Genomic DNA, 20179 nt, shown 5'->3' with positions numbered 1-20179 from the left:
CAGGAGTGGGACTCGGGCACTCACGACCGTGTCTCTCCCTGGGGCTCTCCCTCCAGGTCACCTTAATGCTGCTGGACCAGAACAACCGGGAGCACGTCATTGACGCCTTCAGGCCGGACGTGACCTCGTCCTCTTTTCAGAGGCCGGTCAACGACATGAACATCGCCAGCGGCTGCCCCCTCTTTTGCCCCATCTCCAAGATGGAGGCTAAGAACCCCTATGTGCGGGATGATGCCATCTTCATCAAGGCCATCGTGGACCTGACGGGGCTCTAGCTACCATCCACCAGAGGCCGGGGCAGCCGGCATAGCCGGCTCAGTGAGGGGCCGCCACGCTGGGCCAGGGCCTCACCGCACAAGGGTGGGTGGGGGCCAGGCTTGGGCGCTTGGGAGGGTGTCGCCCGAAGCCCACATCAGCGCCACACAAAGGAAGGCGCTGCTGGACAGTCCTCAGATCTCTGACTGCGTGGAGGGCCCTGGGGGATGGGCACAGCCCAAGGCCCTGGCGGGATCAGCTGAGGATCTTCAAGGGCTCCCGGTGGAACCGCCCTTGCTGTCTGCTCTATACAGGAGGAGGGCCCCTGGGTGGGGGTGCTCGGAGAGGAGCACATTCTAGCAAGGAGCATGTTCAGAGCAGGGCGTGTGTAGCAGGAGCGTGGCAGCTGCTTCGTGGTCAGGAGGTGGGGCTGCCCCAGTCCATCCACAGAGCAGGGAGCACCAGGTTACTGGGTTTTGCCCTCTGGCCCCTCGGGGGAAGGGAGCGTTGTTAGACCCCTGGGTGCTCGTCTGGGCAGAGCTCCTGCCAGTGCTGGCTTGGCTGGGCCAGCGGGCAGGAGAGGGTGCTGGTCCCGCGCAGTCCAGCCCTGCCGGGCGACGTGTGTTAGCTGCACCATCCGGCTGAGAAGTCATTATTAAACCGTTCAGATCTCTGTGGCGAGTGGCGTCCATTCGGCTCTAGGTTGCCTGCAGCTTCCAGCCTTGGCAGCAGTGACTCTCTGGGGCCCTATGTCTCCCTCCCCTCAGGGTGCCTGGCCCTAGCCCACTTCTCCAGCCAGCCACGGGCCTTCCAGGGGCTCCTGTGAGAGCAAGGCCACATGCATGCCACCCCACCCTGCTTGAACTCAGAGCTGACGGGTGGGGGGAGGACAGTCCCCAGGCGCATTGCCTACCATGGTGGGTGCACTCGGGGTGGCGGGTGCTGCACTACCTGGGCCTGTCAGGGCATCCTTGTTAGGGGGTCTGTGAAAAGCTTGACTTTCCCCTGACATCCTCACTCTCTTCTGTAGTTTGAGAAGTTAACACAGTGGAAAAGCACAGACAGCAGCAGCCCAAGCACCAGGAACACTGTGTACACGTTTGCACTGTGTGCGTGTGCGCAGTCATGAAAGCAGGAGCGTGGCAGGGTCGGCCCCTGTGTCCCCTCTGCAGCCCATCACCATAGCTGTCCAGGGCAGCTTGCCATGAGTCCTGTGCCTGTTCTACCTGGGGTTTAAAATTCTGTTTCTGTGCATTTGTGTATCCACAGATGAGAGCATTGCATTTTAAAAACACAGGAAGCAGGTACTGATTTGTCCTCAGGTAGCTGTCTAATACTCCTCCATCATGGTCGTGCTGCTATGTGGTATCCCAGGGAGAGTGCGCCCCAGTTCCATGGTGCTCCGGGGCTCTGTCTTCGGTCACGAGGGGTGGGGACAGTGGCGCAGAGTTGCTCTCTGGCTTTGCGGGCCTGGAGGGAGAGCCGAGGGGTCGAGGGACCCTGCCTTGCCTAGTGGTTGCCAGCTTGCTCTGCAGAGCTCTAAGGCAGGTTCCCATCGTCTCCCGGCCCTCCCAGCGCTTCATGTTGTTGGGCTTTGCCTACTGTGTGCAGTCTGCTGTGTGGGAGATGACATGTCATTGTGACTGGTGTTTCTCTGGTGACTCAGTGGGGTCAGTCATCTTTATCAGGCTAGAGTGCAGTGGCACCATCGTAGCTCACTGCAGCCTCAAACTCCTGGGCCCAGCGATTCTCCCACCTCGGTTTCCCAGAGAGCCAGGATCACAGGTATGAGACTCTGCACTAAGCCCTATTTATGTCTTTGTCCACTTTTCTGCTGGGTTCCTGGTCTTGTTTTCTGCTGGTTGGTTAGAGTTCCTAGGACTCATGAACACTAGTCCTTGGTTGTATCTTTGAACTGTGTTTGTTGTTGATGTACAGAAATTCAGGATTTAGATATGACTGGTTGAATAATCTTGTAATAGTCTGTTATATATGATGTTATTTCTGACTGAAAAATCCTAACCTTCCCCAAGTTTGAAAGATACTGTAGTTTTCTTCTAATGGTTTTAGTTTTTAACATAGTGGGTTTCTGCATTTGGGAATTTGTTTATATACGATACTGTTTTTGTTAGGTCAGTGCAGGTTAAAGAGATAGATCATTGAGGTCATTTCCTTTCCCTTAAAACGAAATAGAACCGTGGAGTGAGAAGAGTGGAAGGTACCCTCCCACAGGGATAAAGGGAAGGAGGCAGCAGCAGGGGAAGGATCTGGGCCCACTCTGGAAGGTGGGGAGTGGGTTGAGACGTGCAGTATCTGAGCAGAAGGCGGCTGAGGGTGGGGAGCTGCCCACTGTGTGAGCCCCGGGGGTAGGGGAGAATCAGAGCAAAAGGGGGGCTGCTTAGAGACTGGGTAGAACAGCCACCTGGCGGGTCCTTTGCTGTCCCTTGCCTCCCCCCGGGAAGGAGGTCTCTGCCCCTCCCCACCCTGGAGCGAGAATAGGGCTGGGCTGGAGAGAACAGGCTGCAGAAGGGGTGCAGGTGTACGCGGAACTGCTTCCTGAGCGCCAGCCTCCAGGTGAGACACTCCCAGGGGGACTGAGCCCTCTGGGGAGACCGACGCTCCAGGCAGGCACGGGCAGGCCTGGTCCCTGCCTCGGTGCCTCTGCTCACACCCGCTGCGTTCCCATTGTGGGGTATTTCGTTACCCAGAAAGAAACTTTCCATCAGCATTTACTCCATCCCCTCTCCCCAGCCCCTGACAACCATAATCCATCTCTGGATTTGCCTATTCTGGACATTCTTTTAAGTAGAATCCTGTGATGTGTGGCCTTTTGTGTCTCGCTTTTACACGGCATATTTTCAGGGTTCATCCATGTTAGGCATGTGTCAGAATTTCATTCATTTTTTATGGCTGAATACTATTCTGTTGTGTGGACAGACCAGTTTTATTTATCCGTTTATCAGTCCATGGACAGTTGGGTTGCTTCTGCTTTGGGGCTATTATGGAAATGCTGCTGTGAACACACGTACAGTTTTTGTGTGGACACACGTTTCCATTCTGAGTATTCCCAGGGGTAGAAACTCCAGGCAGTGTGTTCGGCTCTTTGAGGAGCTGCCAAACTGCTTCCTGCAGCGGCCGCACCGTTTTGTGTATTCACCAAGAAGCAGTTTTTAGTTTATGCTTTCATTTGGCCATCTCCTCCTGTATCTTGCACGTTATCTAGAATTTTAATTTTATCATATTTTTCAGCACACTAATTTTTAAAAACCCCAGTGACTGAAGCATTCTGTGTATCTGTCTGCTCATGGTTGTTCTGTGTCCTGTCCCCTTTGGTTTCCATGACTTGAGAAAGAACATCACTTAACACTCCTGAGCAGTCTGGGGTGCTGACCTTGCAGGCTCTGTGTCTGCACACGGCTTTGTCTTTGATGTTGATTATCTGGGTTAGAATTCTGGATGGATAGTCCTTTTTTCTCCGTGACTCCACTGTCACTTGGATATATTGCCAGTGTAATGTCTGCTGCTCATTCATTATTCTTTTTTTTTTGAGACAGAGTCTCACTCTGTCACTCAAGCGGGAATACAGTAACATCATCACAACTCACTGCAGCCTCCAACTCCTGGACTCAAGCAATCCTCCCTCCTCAGCCTCCCAAAGTGCTAGGATTACAAGCGTGAGTCACTGTTCCCGGCTTCTTTTTTATAGGTAAAATGCATTTTCTCCTTGATAACTTTTAAATTTTTTTGCATTGTAAAATTGAGTTTTTCTTTTGGTATGCAGTTCTGTGACTTTCCTAACCTGTGCAGGTTTATGTAAGTCCAGCCACAGTCAGGATACAGGAGAGCTCCGTCACCTGGGAGACGTCTGCACTCCCCGTGTGGTCCCCCTCCCTCACCCGTACCTCCAGGCAGCCACTTCTCTGTCACCGTTGTTTTGTCACATAGATGGAGTCATGCAATATGTTACTTCCTGAGACTGGCCTTCACTCAGCAGAATGCCTTTGAGATTCATCCAGATATGTGTCAAAATTTGTTTCTAGGCCGGGCGCGGTGGCTCACGCCTGTAATCCTAGCTCTCTGGGAGGCCGAGGCGGGCGGATTGCTCAGAGTCAGGAGTAAACCAGCCTGAGCAAGAGCGAGACCCCGTCTCTACTATAAATAGAAAGAAATTAATTGGCCAACTGATATGTATATAAAAAAAAAAAAATTAGCCGGGCATGGTGGCGCATGCCTGTAGTCCCAGCTACTTGGGAGGCTGAGACAGAAGGATCACTCGAGCCCAGGAGTTTGAGGTTGCTGTGAGCTAGGCTGACGCCACGGCACTCACTCTAGCCTGGGCAACAAAGCGAGACTCTGTCTCAAAAAAAAAAAAAAAAAAAATTTGTTTCTTTTTTTTTCTTGCTGAGTACTATCCCATTATGAATGGATCACAGTCCGTTCACCTGTTGAAGGGTATTTGAGTTGTTTCCAGGGTTTTGCAATTATGAACAGAGCTGCTATGAACATTTGTGTCCAGGTGGTTAAATGGGCTTTCATTTCACTAGAGTAGTTAGGAGTGGGGTTGCTGGGTCGCACAGTGGTGTATTTTGAATTCATGAGAAGGTGCCAGCCGCTTCCTGGAACGCCCGTGCCTCTTTGTGGAGCGCCAGCGCGGATCTCAGTTCCTGTTGCTCCACTTCCTCTAAGCACTTAGTACTGTCCGTGTCTTTTACCCTAACTGTTGTAATAGGTGTGTAGTGGTATTTTGTCATGGTTGTAATTTGCATTTCTCTTATATCTGATGAATGATGTTCTTCTTTGGTGAAGTGTCTGTGTCTTACCCGTTTTTAAATTGGGTTGTATGTTTTCTTATTGAGTTTCAGGGTTGTTTATATGATCTAGATACAAGTCTCTAGCCAGATATATAATTTGCAAATATTTTCTCCCAGTCTGTAGCTTATCTGTTCAACATCTTCTTAACAGTGTCTTTTTCAGAACAAGTAAGTTTTAAATTTTGATGAATCCTGTTAACCAACTTTTTCTTCCATGATTGTGCCTTTGGTGTCATGTCTGATTCTTTGAGTAACACCAGACCATGATGGTTTTCTTCTATAATTTATTCTAGAGTTCTAATTGTTTTACATTTTACATTTAGATCTGTTTTCAGTTAATTTTTGCATAAAGCATGAGGTTTAGGTTGAGGTTCTTTTTTTTTTTTTTTTTTTTTACATGTAGAGGCCAGCTGTTCCAGCATCATCTCTTCAGATGACTAACTCGTGGCTACACATAGAATTACAGCCTCTCCTTTCTCCATTAACTTGCTTTTTCACTTGAAGAAAGATCCTTTCTCCATTGAATTGGTTTTTTTTCCTTTTGTAAACGCTAATTTGAAGGCTGGGTGCGGTGGCCTGTAATCCTAGCACTCTGGGAGGCCGAGGTGGGAGGATCACTTGAGCTCAGGAGTTCAAGACCAGCCTGATATTGTGATGTGGATGTCCTAAAAAAGAAAAAAAAAAAAAAAAAAAAGACCAGCCTGAGCAAGAGCGAGACCCGGTCTCTACCAAAAATAGAAAAAATTAGCTGGGCATGGTGGCGCGTGCCTGTAGTCCCAGCTACTCGGGAGGCTGAGGCAGGAGGATCACTTGAGCCCAGGAGTTTGAGGTTGCTGTGAGCTAGACTGACGCCACGGCACTCTAGCCGGGGCAACAGAGTGAGACTCTGTCTCAAAACAAAACAAAAACCACTAATTTGTCACATTTTTTTTTTTTTTTTTTGAGACAGAGTCTCGCTTTGTTGTCCAGGCTAGAGTGAGTGCCGTGGCGTCAGCCTAGCTCACAGCAACCTCAAACTCCTGGGCTCGAGCGATCCTTCTGCCTCAGCCTCCCGAGTAGCTGGGACTACAGGCATGCCCCACCATGCCCGGCTAATTTTTTATATATATATATATATATATCAGTTGGCCAATTAATTTCTTTCTATTTATAGTAGAGACGGGGTCTTGCTCTTGCTCAGGCTGGTTTTGAACTCCTGACCTTGAGCAATCCGCCCGCCTCGGCCTCCCAGAGAGCTAGGATTACAGGCGTGAGCCACCACGCCCGGCCTAATTTGTCACATTTATGAGACTTGTTATGTTCCTTTGATCTGTCTACCTGCTTCTTCCCTCGCACTGCTTGGTCTTACTGGTTACACTCTAATAGTATTAGGTCAGTGCTGTAATTCCTCTAACTTTATTCTTGTCTTTCAAAATTGTTTTAGCTATTTTTGTTCCTTTGCTGGTACATAAAAATTTTAGAATCAGCTTATCTGTATCTACCAAAAATCCTGCTGGGATTTTGATTGGAATTTCATTAAATCTATAGATCAGCTTGGGGAGAATCAACATCTATGTTGAGTATTTAGGTCTTTGGTTTCTTTCATCAGCATTTTATAGTATTCAGGGTACATATCTCATGTGTGTTCTGATAGGCTCATGCCTCAGTGTTTCTTTCTGTTTTGAGCTGTTGTAAGAGGTGTTATCTTTTAAATTTTGATCTGATTGTATATTTCCAGTGTGGAAACATGGTTAATTTTTGTGTCTTGCCCTTATATCCCATAATCTTGATAAATTCACTTACTGGTTCTAAGAGGTTGGGTTTTTTTGTTTTTGTAGATTTGGGTGGATTTTATGCATAAACAATCATGTCATCTATTCACAGGGGCAGTTTTATTTTTTCATTTGCAGTCTCCGTGCCTTTCATTTCTTCTGCTCATTTGTTCTCCCTGCTGAGACTTCCAGCCTGAGGCGGAACAGCGAAACGGGTCCTTGCCTTGTGTCCCGTGCTGGGGAAGGCCTTGTTACGTATGGTGTCACCTGTAGGTTTTTTGGTTGATGTCCTTTATCAGGTTGAGCAGGTTTCCTTCTACTTCAAGTTTGCTGAGAGTTTTTATCATGACTAGACATTTTATCAAAATGCTTTTTCTGTACAAGTGGCGTGTCCTCACGGTCTGTTCTGCACAGTTCGCCTGGCTTACGGTGGTTGCTCTCCACACACTGCCCAGCCTCACGCTTCTGGAGTAAACCCTACTTGGTCACGGTGTGCTGTTCTTTTTATTTTTTTTATTATTTTTTTTTTTTCTTTCGAGACAGAGTCTCACTTTGTTGTCCAGGCTAGAGTGAGTGCCGTGGCGTCACCCTAGCTCACAGCAACCTCAAACTCCTGGGCTCGAGTGATCCTTCTGCCTCAGCCTCCCGAGTAGCTGGGACTACAGGCATGCGCCACTATGCCCGGCTAATTTTTTTATATATCAGTTGGCCAATCAATTTCTTTCTATTTATAGTAGAGACGGGGTCTCGCTCTTGCTCAGGCTGGTTTTGAACTCCTGACCTTGAGCAATCCACCCGCCTCGGCCTCCCAGGAGCTAGGATTACAGGCGTGAGCCACCGCGCCCGGCCTGTTCTTTTTATATATTGCTAGCTTTGATTTAATGATATTTTATAAGGACGAGGGGTGTATAGTTGTCTTTTTGTGTTATTAATATATGCCTTTGGTTTTGGTATCAGGGTACTGTAAGACAAAAAATTGGTATCAGAAGTGGGGTTGTCATTACAACAAATATCTGAAAATGTGGAAGCAGCTTTGGAACTGGGTAATGGGCAGAGGCTGGAAGAGTTTGGAGGGACAGGCTAGAAAAAGCCTAGAATGCTATAAATGGAACATTGGGGTAATACTGATGAGGGTCCAGAAGAGAAGAACTGTAGGGAAAATCTGAAACTTCTTAGAGATGACTTAAGTAGTCGTGATCAGAATGTTGGTAGAAATACAATAAAGGCCATTCCGATGAGGCCTTAGAAGGAAATGAGAGGCCCAGGATGCCCTCAGGACCACGGGGCTTGCCACCCAGGGCCACCTCACGTCTCTACTCCCTCCATTCCAGTACAGCGCCCTTCAGCAGCCGTGTCTCACATGGGCCTGGGGAAGGTATGAGCCACAAACCTTGGCGGAGCCCACGCAGGTGGCAGAATGCAAGGGCTGTGGGGTGTGGCTTCTTCCTCGTAGATCTCAAAGGATGTTGCAGACTTGTCACAGGACAAGTCCCTTCTAAGACAAAGCCCATGGAACCATGGGGTCAGAGCCACTGCAGAGTCCCCACCAAGGCAGTGCTGTGTGGGGCCACCCCCCAAGACCCCGGCACTGTAGAGATACCAGCGGTCAGCACCAGCCTGGAGAGCTGTGGGCTCGAGACTCCAACCCGTACGGCTGCTCACAGGTGGAGCCCAGCAAGGCTAGAGATGGGGCACCCCAGAGCCTCGGGGGCCCAGCCCCTGTCCCAGTGTATCTAGAAGGCAGGACATGAAGTCAAAGATTATTCTCAAGCCTTGGGTTTAGTGTTGTTTGCATTGTTGGGTTTTAGACTTGCTTGGGATCCATTATTCCTTTCCTCTTTCCAGTTTCTGCCTTTGGAATGGAAATGTCTGTTCTGAGCCAGCCTCACTATTGTCTTTCGGATGCACTGAACTTGTTTGACTTCACAGACTCACCTGGTGGGAAACTTGCCTCCACCTGTGAGCCTGCGAGGGTGATCCTGCCTTGAGTCTCACTCACCCACACCTTGCTTTAGATGAGATTTGGCGCTTTGGACGTTTGAGTTGATGCTGGAACAAGTTAAGACTTTTGGGATTATTGGGATAGAATGAATGTATTTTGTATATGAGAAGAACATGAATTTGGGGGGCCGGGGCCAAAATGCTAGGGTTGGAATGAATGTTAGTCCCCTCCAAAATTCATGTTAATATTTAACTGCTATTGTAACAGTATTAAGAGGTGATTAGGCCATGAGGGCCCCACCCTCCTGGGGGGCATTGGCACCACTGCGAAAGGGCAATTTTGGCACCTGTCCTGCCCTTCCACCTTCCACCTTCCACGATGGTGTGACGGGAAGGTCCTTGTCAGATGTCAGCACCTTGCTCTTGGACTTCCCAGCCTCCAGAACTATGAGCCAATAAATTTCTGTTAATTACAAAGTATCCAGTCTCAGATATTCTGTTATAGCAGCAAAATGGACTAAAATAAGGCTGAATATTTGTGTCCGCCCTAAAATTCATATGTTGAGGCATAATCCCCAATGTGATGGCATTTGGAGGTGGAGCCTTCGGGAGGTGATTGGGTCACATGGGTGCAGCCCTCATGAATGGGATTGTCAACGGAAAGAACGCGAACTCTGAAATAATGTACAGGTTTATTCTGAGCTGAGTATGTGCGACCAGGGCCCAGAGCCACGCCAGCAATCCTTGAGCAAGTGGTCCTGCTGAGGCTGGGTCACAGTTTGGTTCATACATTTCAGGGAGACAGGAATTACATATAAAGTCATAAATCAATACATGGAAGGCGTACATTGGTTTGGCCCCAAAAGGCGGGACATCTCAAAGCAGGGGATTACAGGTTATGGGTGAGTTTAAAGAAATAAAGTTTTGTCTACAGGCCTGGAATGTTTTTTGTTTTTTGAGACAGAGTCTCGCTTTGTTGCCCAGGCTAGAGAGAGTGCTGTGATATCAGCCTAGGTCACAGCAACCTTAAACTCCTGGGCTCAAGCAATCCTACTGCCTCAGCCTCCCGAGTAGCTGGGACTACAGGCACGCGCCACCACGCCCGGCTAATTTTTTCTGTATGTATTAGTTGGCCAATTAATTTCTTTCTGTTTTATAGTAGAGATGGGGTCTCGCTCTTGCTCAGGCTGGTTTCGAACTCCTGACCTTGAGCGATCCGCCCGCCTTGGTCTCCCAGAGTGCTAGGATTACAGGCATGAGCCACCATGCCAGGCCAGGCCAGGCCTGGAATGTTTTAAATTAAGATAAGGAACTCGGTTAATCAGAGACAAGGCCCTAGCCATATACCCAAGTGATTTGTTATATAAATTGAGGACCTGCAGGTGTGGGTTAAGCTGTGTCTTGCATGGCCTTAGGCCTGTTGATGAGTCACAAAGGACATCTCCAAGAAGCGAGGGGGGTGTGACAAGGCATGTCTGACCTCTCTTCTCAGGGCCATGAACTCAGCTTTAGGGTATTTCTGGGGTCCCCTTGGCCAAGAGGGGAGGTCCATGCAGTTAGCTAGTGGGGAGGGACTTAAGATTTCATTGAAGTTCAGGGATTAATGCTAGTATAAGAGAGGCCCCAGAGTTCTCGTCTCCTTTCCAACGCATCAGGTTTCAGCAAAAAAAAAACCCTAAAAAAACGCCTCTTACAAAGCCGGAGGCCAGTGACACCAAATCTGCAGCACCTTGACAGTGGACCTCCCAGCCCCAGACTGTGAGAAACACATCTGCTGTCAACGAGCCACAGCAGCCTGAGACAGCTACGTGGCTCACACGGGAAGAAACTGAAGGTGCTGAGGCTTGTTTCATGACTTGTGCTGTGGGCCGCTGTCATGTGGGACGGTCCACACACACCGAGTTCTCAGTCCCTGGTTGTTAGAGTTGAATTGTACCCCCCTCCCCCGCCAGAAAAGAGGTGTTGAAGTCCTAATCTCCCAGTAACTCAGAATGTGGCCTTCTTGGAAATAGGGTCTCCACAAAGGTAATCAAGTTAAAATGAGGTCACAAGGGTGGGTCCTAATCCAGGATCACTGGTGCTTTTATAAAAAGGGGACATTTGTACACAGATGTGCTGAGAGGGAAGGTGATGTGAGGGCTGGAGCAGACTACCAGGGTTGGGAAGGGGCCAGGGCCTGCCGGCACCCGGACCTGCGACTTCTGGCCTCCAGAGCCGTGAGACAATACGCTTCTGTTGCCGCCTGGTTTGTGGTGTTGTGACAGCAACCTCAGGTGTTCGGCTCTCTGTCCTCGCTGACTCTGTTACTGAGTGAGGAGTCTGATGTCTGCCACAGTCAGTCGTCACGGGCTTGTCTGTTTCTCCTCTGTCCTGTCACTTTTTGCTTCATACATTTGGGGGCTCTTGTCAGGTGCATACACATTTGGTGAACTTGCCCTTTTGTCATGTGATGTCCCTTTACTGCTAGGAATACTTTTTCTGAGGTGCACTTTGCTTTGTCAATGTCCACATAACCAACCCTGTTTCCTTTGATTAGTGCTTCTGTGGTTTTCCATCCTTTTGCTTTTAACCTACACGTATCACATTTGAAGTGAATTTCTTCCAGATGGCAGAGTTGTATAATTTTTTGTTTGTTTGTTTAAGGTTAATTTTGATATAATGTAGTTATTGATAGATTTCAGTTTACCATTTGTCTCCTGTTCTGTTTTTATTCCTCAGTTTCTTCTTTCCTGCCTATAATGATACAGTTGTTGGCTGGGCGAGGTGGCTCACGCCTGTAATCCTGGCACTCTGGGAGGCCGAGGCGGGCGGATTGCTCTAGGTCAGGAGTTCGAAACCAGCCTGAGCAAGAGTGAGACCCCGTCTCTACTATAAATAGAAAGAAATTAATTGGCCAACTAATATATATACAAAAAATTGGCCGGGCATGGTGGTGCATGCCTGTAGTCCCAGCAACTCGGGAGGCTGAGGCAGCAGGATCGCTTGAGCCCAGGAGTTTGAGGTTGCTGTGAGCTAGGCTGACGCCATGGCACTCACTCTAGCCTGGGCAACAAAGCGAGACTCTGTCTCAAAAAAAAAAAAAAAAAAAAAAGATACAGTTATTTGAACACTTTTTAGTATTCTGTTTTAGTTTATTATTAGTATTGTTATTTGAGACAGAGTCTCGCTGTGTCACCCAGTCTGGAGTGCAGTGGTACGATCATAGCTCACTGCAGCCTCCAACTCCTGGGCTCAAGCGATCCTCCTGCCTCAGCCTCCCAGTTGCTGGGACCACAGGCGGCACCACCAGGCCCAGCTAATTTTTCTGTTTTCAGTAGAGATGGGGTCTCACAAAGTTGCTCAGGCTGGGCTCAAGCGATCCTCCACCCCTCAGCCATCCAAAGTGTTGGGATTACAGGCGTGAGCCACCAAGCCCAGCCCCTAAGCCCCCCAACTTTAAAAATGGGCCATTTCCTATGGCCTCTGTGGATTCTGATGAGAAATACACATTCATTCAAATCAGAGTTTCCCTAGAGGTAGTGTGTCAGTTTCCTAACTACTTTCAAGAACTTTTTTGTCTTTAGCTTTTAGCAATTTTATATGTGCTGGTATAGATTTATTTCTTTGGGTTTATCCTGTTTTGAGTTTGCTTGGCTTCTTGAATCTGTAGATTTATACTTTCATCATATTTGGGAAATTTCTAGTCACTACTTTTGCAAATCACTGTCTCTCTTCTCTTTCTGAGCTTCCCATGACACAAATGTTAGACCTTTGGCTACTGTTCCAAAGGTCCTTTGAGGCTCTGGTTTGATTTTCTTTTTCCTCCCAATTTTTCCCTCTCTGTTCAGTTTGGATCATTTCAGTGCATCTTTCCTCTCATTTGCTTCTGCTACTGAGTCTGAATGGACTCCGTACTTTTTGGTTATTTTCCTTTTCACTTCTAATATTTCCATTTGGTTCTTTTTATATCTGCTGGTTTTTTTGCTGAGACTATTTTTACATCCATTGCAAAATGTTTGTGTTTGCTTGTTTTAAAGCATTTTTATAGTAGCTTCTTTAAAGTCTTGGTCAGGTAATTTCAGTATCTGTGTGTTCTCATCCTTGGGATCTGCCTTTTCTCCTGCAAGTTGTAGTTTTCACGGTTCTTCATGTGTCAAGTAATTTTGGATTATATTCTGAACATTTTGAATATCACTTTGAGACCTGGGTCTTGTCTAAACATGTGGGAAATGATGTCGTTAGTAGGCGCCTGGTCTCGTCGGGGCCACACCCATGCGCTCACTGCCTTGTGTGGGCTCTGGTCTCCACGGCCACTGCACTTCAGGCTTGTCCTTCAGTCTAGGATGTTGGGGGCTGGAACACAAGTACTCAAACTCTTGAATCCGATCCAGGTGTCTGCTGTTTGAGTCAGGGGCTTTGCATTCACAAACCACTTTACAAGGCAGTTTTCCCAAGCTCCCCTGCTAGTTTTGGTTGCTGGGCGCCTCCCCCCATTGGTTCTTCAGCCAGACAAGTAGGACTCTGGTCACCCCACCGTGACATGCCCTTCCTTGTCTGGGCCATGTTAGGGTCCACGTGGCAGGAGGGCAGAGAGAAAAGTAACAGGCGTGTTGGCTCACGCCTGTAATCCTAGCACTCTGGGAGGCTGCGGCAGGAGGATTGCTCGAGGTCAGGAGTTCGGAGACCAGCCTGAGCAAGAGCAAGAGCAAGACCCCATCTCTACTAAAAATAGAAAGAAATTAATTGGACAACTAAAAATACATATAGAAAAAATTAGCCGGGCATGGTGGCGTATGCCTGTAGTCCCAGCTACTCGGGAGGCTGAGGCAGGAGAATCGCTTTAGCCCAGGAGTTGGAGGTTGCTGTGAGCTAGGCTGATGTCACGGCACTCTGGCCCGGGCGACAGAGTGAGACTCTGTCTCAAAAAAAAAAAAAAAAAAGGGAAAAGAAAAGAAAAGTAACAGGGCCCCTGGCCCCACCCTCCTGGAAGCCCAGCAGCCCCGGCATGGCTCTCGAGGTTCCTGGAGCCACCAGCAGCCCCGGCATGGCTCGCGAGGTTCCTGGAGCCACCGCTTCCACTGACACCAGGGGCTGCCTGGGCACAAAGGAACAGGCGGGGCGGCACCCAGGGCACCCCACGCTCAGGCGAGCAGCAGGGGCCCTGTCCCAGTCCGCAGGGTGGCTCCTGGGGCCTCTCTGCCTGGGCCCCGCACTCCCCTCCAGTGTCACGCTGGGTCGAGTTCAGTCTGCCTCTGGGTGTCACCGCCGTGTGCTGTGCACTCGGGTCTCACAGCCACGCTGCAGGGCAGGCCCGGGCTCCATCTTCCCTGGAACCGAGCCTCTCCCCGCGCACCTACGGTTTCCTCACCCTTTGACGCCCCGGTGCGCGCGCTGCCTCGAGACTTGTGCGGGTATTTTCCTTGTTCAGACCTCAGCGCGTCTTTTCTGTGCATTCCTGTCTTTTCGTAAGTTTTCTCTTTAGACACAGAGTTTCTACCATAGCCCCATAACGGGGACGGGTCCACGCCGCCTCCGCCTCTCCTGCGGTGGGACTGTTCGTGGACGCCCTGTCTTCGCTGCCTCTTCTTCACACCGGGCCTGTCTGGCCCAGCGTTTTTCACGTGTCGAACCTGCTGCAGTTTACGGTCGCCTTTTAAATTTCCTCACGTTCCTGACTTGTGTCCCTGCTTCAGCTTTACAGCTCTGTGTTTGGCTTTATCATTGTCATTAGTCTCCTGGACTTTAATAAGACACATCTTAAATCCCTTTCAGGAAAATTGCTCGGTTTTTCCCAACGTCTCAAAAGCGTATCTGCATTTGTTGAATTTGTTGGCCACTTTCTGTGATAAGAGGTATCCTTGTGGACTTTGGATTTTCAGTTTCAGCTCATCTGCTGACGTGTTTTTGGGATTTCCTTGTTGCTGTGTTGTCATCCTTTCTTCCTTTCCTCATTCTCCTCTGTGTCTGATGGTTTTGATTAACTCAGCGGCCCTGGGGCTTCCCAGTTGAGAACTAGGAGTTAGAGGGACAGGGGCTTCTGTCCCTCTGGGTAGCGTAGCCCACACAGGTGGATGCTGGGCTACCCCCACCCCCAGTTCCCTGTAGGGCACAATTCCCCCGACCCATCTGCTGGGGGCCCTGCCCTAGCCCTCTGCCCGTCCCCTAGCCAGCCTGGCTCTGCAGGGACATTTCCCTTGTTAGGCACTTAAGCCTCCCCTGTCTTTTTTTTCAGTTGTGTTGATTGTTGCCATTGGTGGAGCCAGGACAGTTTGACACAAGCCTGCTGCCCACATGGGTGTTGCCACTGGACAGCTGACACCCCCACCCCCAGAGCTCCAACCCCCCATCTTGCTCATCACCACCACCACCCCAGGAACCCGAGCTGAACGAGGTACCAGGCGAGCTCCCAGCACAGCCTGGGCAAAGCCTGTGAGGGCCAGCCAGAGCCACCCTCTGCTGCCGCTCTGGGTGCCGGGTCCTGTCCTCACCTGCCTGAACCCCACAGCGCGCTGCCCAGCCCTACTCCCAGCAGCCAGGGAACCCCTGGAGGATGTGACTAATTGCTGAAACCCCTGCGGACTCCGATGGCACCAAGAACTGGATGTTGCCCCACCCCTGGACTTTGTTCTGGTAGGGCCTGGACGCTGCTGCCCACTGCAGACATGTCAGGCATCTCCTCAAGATCCGGAGGGCGGACAGGGCAGTGTGACACAGTAGCTGGACGTGTACACTTGTGCCAGCACCTTCATCTTGTTCTCACCTCCTGGCACCTGTCAGGTGGTGGCCATAAGGTCCACACCCCTGGGGCCATCAGCCATCTGTGCTCTGGGCCCCTCCCTGCAGACAGAGGCTAGACGACAGTATGCTGTGGCCAACTGTTTATTCAGGGCCCCAAACAGGTGGCAGGTGGACATGCAGCACACTCAGGCCCACGGCAGGCCAACCCGGGCACCACAGGTGCACACACCAAGGCGCCAGAGACGGGAGTCCCCTGCCGGCCGGGGCCCTGCAGGACTGGCTGAGTGCGTGTCGTGTCGGGCTGACTGTCCCAAATGCCCTGGGCAGGGCCAGCTCAGCACCGCTGTGGCAACCAATAATCTCCCGCGCAGAGGAGGGGCGGGTGAGGAGCGGGGCCTCCAGTGTCTGTGCAGCCCGGGCAGGCCAGCGGGCCGATACCAGGTCTTTGGCATGGCCCACACCGGCCACCCTAGTGCTAAGTGTCACGGCTACGTGGGTGGGTTCGCTTGCGAGAGCGTGTTGGGGTCCGGCCGTCCCCTTTCTAAGGCGTTAACAGCTACGAGCTGAGCTTCTCTGCCCCCACTCGGGACGGAACCACAGGCCTTGCTGGTGTCCTCGGTGGGCCTGTGTGCCCCTCAGCGCCTCTGGCTGGCAAACCAGGAGAAGAAAGGGCGGGGGCGTGGGCGCGGGGCCTGGAGTATCCGCACGGTGCGTGGTGAGCGCCAGGCTTTGATGGTGGCATCGTCGCTGGCCGTCAGCAGGAGCTCCTGCTCCTGGGGACTGAAGGCCACCGAGTTGACCACGTCCTCGTGCCGCAGCTTGGCCAGGCAGATGTTGTAGTGGCGGTCCCAGATGTAGCCATGCCGGTCCTCAGCCCCGCTGCAGGACAGCGCCACGTAAGCCCGCTGCCCACCTGTGGTGCCACACCCGCCCTGAGCCCCAGCCCGCCCGAGCCTGCACCTGGCCACGAAGTCCCTGCTGACGTCAAGGAAGATGAAGAAGCACTCGTCGTTGGGCGTGTAGGCGCGGTGTGCTCGCAGGGCCCGCCTCACCTCCCGCATGGTCTTGAGGTCAAACACCAGCAGGTCGATCTCCTCCGCGATGGGTGGTGGCTGCATGGGGTCGGCCACCACTGCACCACTGGGCCAGGCGCGGCTGTTCACGTACAGGTACCTGGGCAGGGGGCACACCGCTAGGTACAGGCCACCTGCGGGCACCCCACCCAGGATGCCGTCAGGAGGCCCACCTGTTGTCGGGCGACAGGCCCATGCCGATGATGTGGCCGTGCACGTCGATGACGTGGTCCAGTGCATCAAAGAAGGCGTCAGAGCCCCGCCCCTCGCCCAGCACAGGCCCGGCCGTGGTCATCTGGTGCGGCAGGATCTGCTTGATGCCTACACAGAAGGCCAGGGTGAGGGCTCCACCCTGCCCTGGGGGACATCACCTCCAGGACAGCCCCCACCCTGAGGGCACCTTAGCGCCTGAGCACCCCAGAGGTCCAAGGGTCTGCCTGTGTGGGGGCCTCCAGATCTGAACCATAGAGGCCCATCTGGTCACTCATTTGCTGGGGCCCGGCCTGCTTCTGTCCTGCCATTCACCACTCGGCCCCACAGGACCAAGGCCAGGCCTGGGCCTGCACCCCCAGCAGCAGACGGATGATCCAAACTGCCTGTGGACACACGTGCTGTCTGGCCCCTGGGACCCCTGCCCAGCCTCCCCTAAGCTCTTGGGCCTGAGGAGGAGCCTGGGCAGCACCCAGCAGTGGTCCCCCCAGGCCAGCCAGGTCCGCCCTGCCCGTTACCGATCTGATGTGGGGAGTAGGTGAGGCAGCCTGTGGTGAAGATGAGGTACTTGTTCTTGGTGCTGGCGGCGCCGCGCTCAGGCGGCTTGGTGTGGCCCTGGGCCAGCAGCTTAGCCACTCTGGTCTCCAGCACGCGCTCCGATAGCTGCGGCTGCGTGCGCCCGTCCAACATACGGTCCAGGAATCGCTGCAAGCCCTCCTTGGTGTGGGCAGGGGCCCGGCCAGCCACCTCGTCCTCACTGTCGCTGCCCAGGTCAAAGACGCGGCAGCAGGGGGGCGCAGCAGGGTCCCCAGCGTCCAGCAGGAGGTCCGGGCTGTCGAACCTGCTGCAGTCGGCCACCATCACTGTGCGGATGGTGCTGGCGTTGAGGTTCTGGATCTTGAAGAGCCGCTTCACCACGTTGACGTTCTCCGACTCCACGTCCTGAGGGCGGGGCACAGCTAGGTGGGCGCCGGGCCTGGGGGAGGGCAGCCCGCTGCCTGCCGCAAGCCCTGCCCCGCCCAGCCCCACACTGCCCACACCTGGAAGGCGTGGTTCAGCCACAGCACCGAGCAGGAGGTGATGTCCCCGATGCGGTGCAGGTTCCCGGAGATGAGGCTGGTTTCCGTGAGCCAGCAGCCAAACACGTCGTAGGGCTTGTTGCGCACCCGGGACAGCAACGCGAAGGAGTCTGCGGGGAGGCCATGGCTGGGCAAGCTGCCGGAAGGGGGCAGGAGGTGGCCCATCCCAGGGCCCGTGCTCACCTAGGCTGATGACAGCAATCTCGCCGGATGAGGAGTTGTGCGGCCCCAGGAACACCCCAGAGGCCAGCAGCAGCGAGTCATCCTGGTTGAACTGGGAGAACTGGGTGTAGCTCCAGTTGTAGGGCCGCATGTCCGCGCTGTGCAGCAGCGAGATGTTCAGGTCGTTGTTCCAGATCTGCACAGCAGGGGTGGCAGTGGGTGACCACCCAGCCAGACCCAGGGAGAGGGGTGCTACCACAGTGCCATCGGGCCCTGGCTCTGCCAGCTCAGCCCAGAAAGCGCCATGGGGCAGGGACCCCTTCCAGCCAGCTGTCACCCACCCCGAGGCACATGGGTACAGACAGCTGGGGGCCTGCCTTTGGCGCAGGAGTCTTCCTGGGGGCCCTCTCCTCTCTGCTGGCAGTTAGGGTGGCCCTCTCCTGCTCCCAGTCCCGCGTGGTCCTGGCTGAGCTCGTTCTTCCGACCCGGTCCTCGCCACTGGATGCAGGGAGATGGGCCCGTCTCTCACCTCTGGCCTGACCCTCCTTCCCTACCTGGTTGAGAGGCCTGGCCCCAGACCCTCAGCCCTGGGGTGGGGTGTGGGGGGTGCCAGGCACCTGGGCATTCTCACCTTCACAGTGCAGTCCTTGGAGCAGGAAGCAAACTGGTAGCCCGAGTGGGAGAAGCTGAGGTGCAGGACCTGGTCGGAGTGCTCCCTCAGCGTCTGCACCTCCACACAGGGCACCATGTCATAGAGCCGCCGGAACTCCTCATACCAGGACGTGGCCGCTGCAGGAGGGGCAGTGTCACCCTTGGGCCTGAGCCTCCTTTCCTGCAGTCAGGGCCAAGTGCCCAGAGCGTGGCTGCAGCACACCTGACAAGCTCGGTGGTGGCCTGGAGACTGGCGGCTGTCCACTAGCTTAGGCCTCAGCTAGGGAGCACACCTTGTAGCTCTCAGAGACCCCTGTGCTCCCCACCCCCAAGTGACCTGGTCCACCCATTGCCTTTCACACACCAGACCCTGTGCTCTGAGAGGTGACCTGTGCTGGGTCCAACAGTCCTCGGTCAGCCAGGTGGAGGCTCAGGGCCGTGCACAGCTGGGCACGGGCCTGGCACTGTGGCTGCAGAACAAAAGGTGGGGCCGACCCCAACCTCCCACCCAACCTGACCCGGTGGACTTCGAGGCCATGCAGGCACTGACCTGGGTGTCGGGGCACATCTCTGGCCACCTGGTAGTAGCGGTAGAACTGCTCTCTCCACAGGAACTCATCCCTAGACACAGCCTGCCATTGGCGGCACACCAGCCCGGCAGCTAGCACGTCGGCGGGGCCCAAGTTCAGGAATATCTGGTAGATGAGGCAGTCGGGGAGCAGGGGCGTGCCCCCCTCCTCCATCGTGACATTCTGCCCGGGCGGTCCTGCAAGCCATGAATAGCTGCCCTTATCTGGTTGCCCCTGCACGGAGCAAGGGCACATGGGCTGTTCCTCCAGCCCCACCAACCGCCCCTGCGGGGAACTCCACTGGCCTGAGCGTGTGGGCAGGGGCGCCGGCACTGCCCCAACCAAGGACCCCGCGACGGGAGTCCCCCGGACGCCCCACACCGGGCAAGAGAGACACTGGGTGCCCCTCCGGCGGTGGAGGGCCGTGACCCCAGCTCTCTGGCCCGGCCACCCCGAGGCTTCCCCGCTGTCCGCACCGCACAGACCTCCTTCCCAGGAGAGGCTCGGCGCGGCTGCCCCTGGGTCTCTGCCCTGTGGCCCTAGGGAAGTCCAGAGGGACGGACAGCGAGTGTGGCCACTGCCCGGAGGGCTGGGGCGCGCCCATTCGCCCAGGGTGACGGCCGGACAAGGCCAGACGGGGCCGGACCGGGCCAGGGACGGACAGACAAGGCCGGACGGGGCCGCACGAGCCCAGGTGATGGCCGGACGGGACCGGACCGGGCCGGGGACGGCAGGACAAGGCCGGACAGGGCCGGCGAGGCGCAGGAGAGCCCGGGGTCACTCACCGCGGCCACCCCCGCCCGCTGCGCGGCCCTCCGCTCCGGCCGCCGCGTCCGCGTCTCTACGGCGGAGCCCGCCAGGCCCGACGCCACGATCCCCGGAGCATCGATGGCCGCGGAAGGCCGAGCGCCCGGGCCCTCCGCGCCGGCCTCTCGTGCGCCTGCGCCTCGGGCCCTGAAG

The 20179-nt window shown here is 53.7% G+C and overlaps 2 protein-coding genes across 4 annotated transcripts in view; one reads left to right on the top strand and one right to left on the bottom strand.

Annotated features, from left to right (window-relative positions):
* TRAF2 (TNF receptor associated factor 2) overlaps positions 1–928 on the top strand; it is a 28788-nt gene extending 27860 nt beyond the window's left edge. For all 3 annotated transcript variants that reach the window (XM_012784529.2, XM_012784532.2, XM_012784528.3), the window contains one exon: positions 57–928. In XM_012784529.2, coding sequence (XP_012639983.1) covers positions 57–275 — 219 coding nt within the window. In that variant the 3' untranslated portion in view covers positions 276–928. The remainder of the gene's footprint in view (positions 1–56) is intronic.
* A 14672-nt stretch (positions 929–15600) lies between these two features.
* On the bottom strand, positions 15601–20173 carry FBXW5 (F-box and WD repeat domain containing 5). The gene is made up of 9 exons (XM_012784526.2): positions 20005–20173; positions 19201–19416; positions 18631–18788; positions 18021–18195; positions 17799–17947; positions 17277–17700; positions 16722–16869; positions 16436–16648; positions 15601–16354 (listed from the first exon to the last, which is right to left on the bottom strand). Exons 2-9 carry the CDS (start codon positions 19391–19393, stop codon positions 16111–16113), a joined length of 1704 nt encoding a protein of 567 aa, XP_012639980.1. The 5' UTR covers positions 19394–19416; positions 20005–20173; the 3' UTR covers positions 15601–16110.
* Positions 20174–20179: the final 6 nt, after the last annotated feature.

The sequence above is a fragment of the Microcebus murinus genome, chromosome 12, assembly GCF_040939455.1.
Source record: "Microcebus murinus isolate Inina chromosome 12, M.murinus_Inina_mat1.0, whole genome shotgun sequence".
Classification (NCBI taxonomy): Eukaryota; Metazoa; Chordata; class Mammalia; order Primates; family Cheirogaleidae; genus Microcebus; species Microcebus murinus.
Note: the sequence above shows the minus strand (reverse complement) of the source record. Positions and strands in the feature narration are given on the sequence as shown.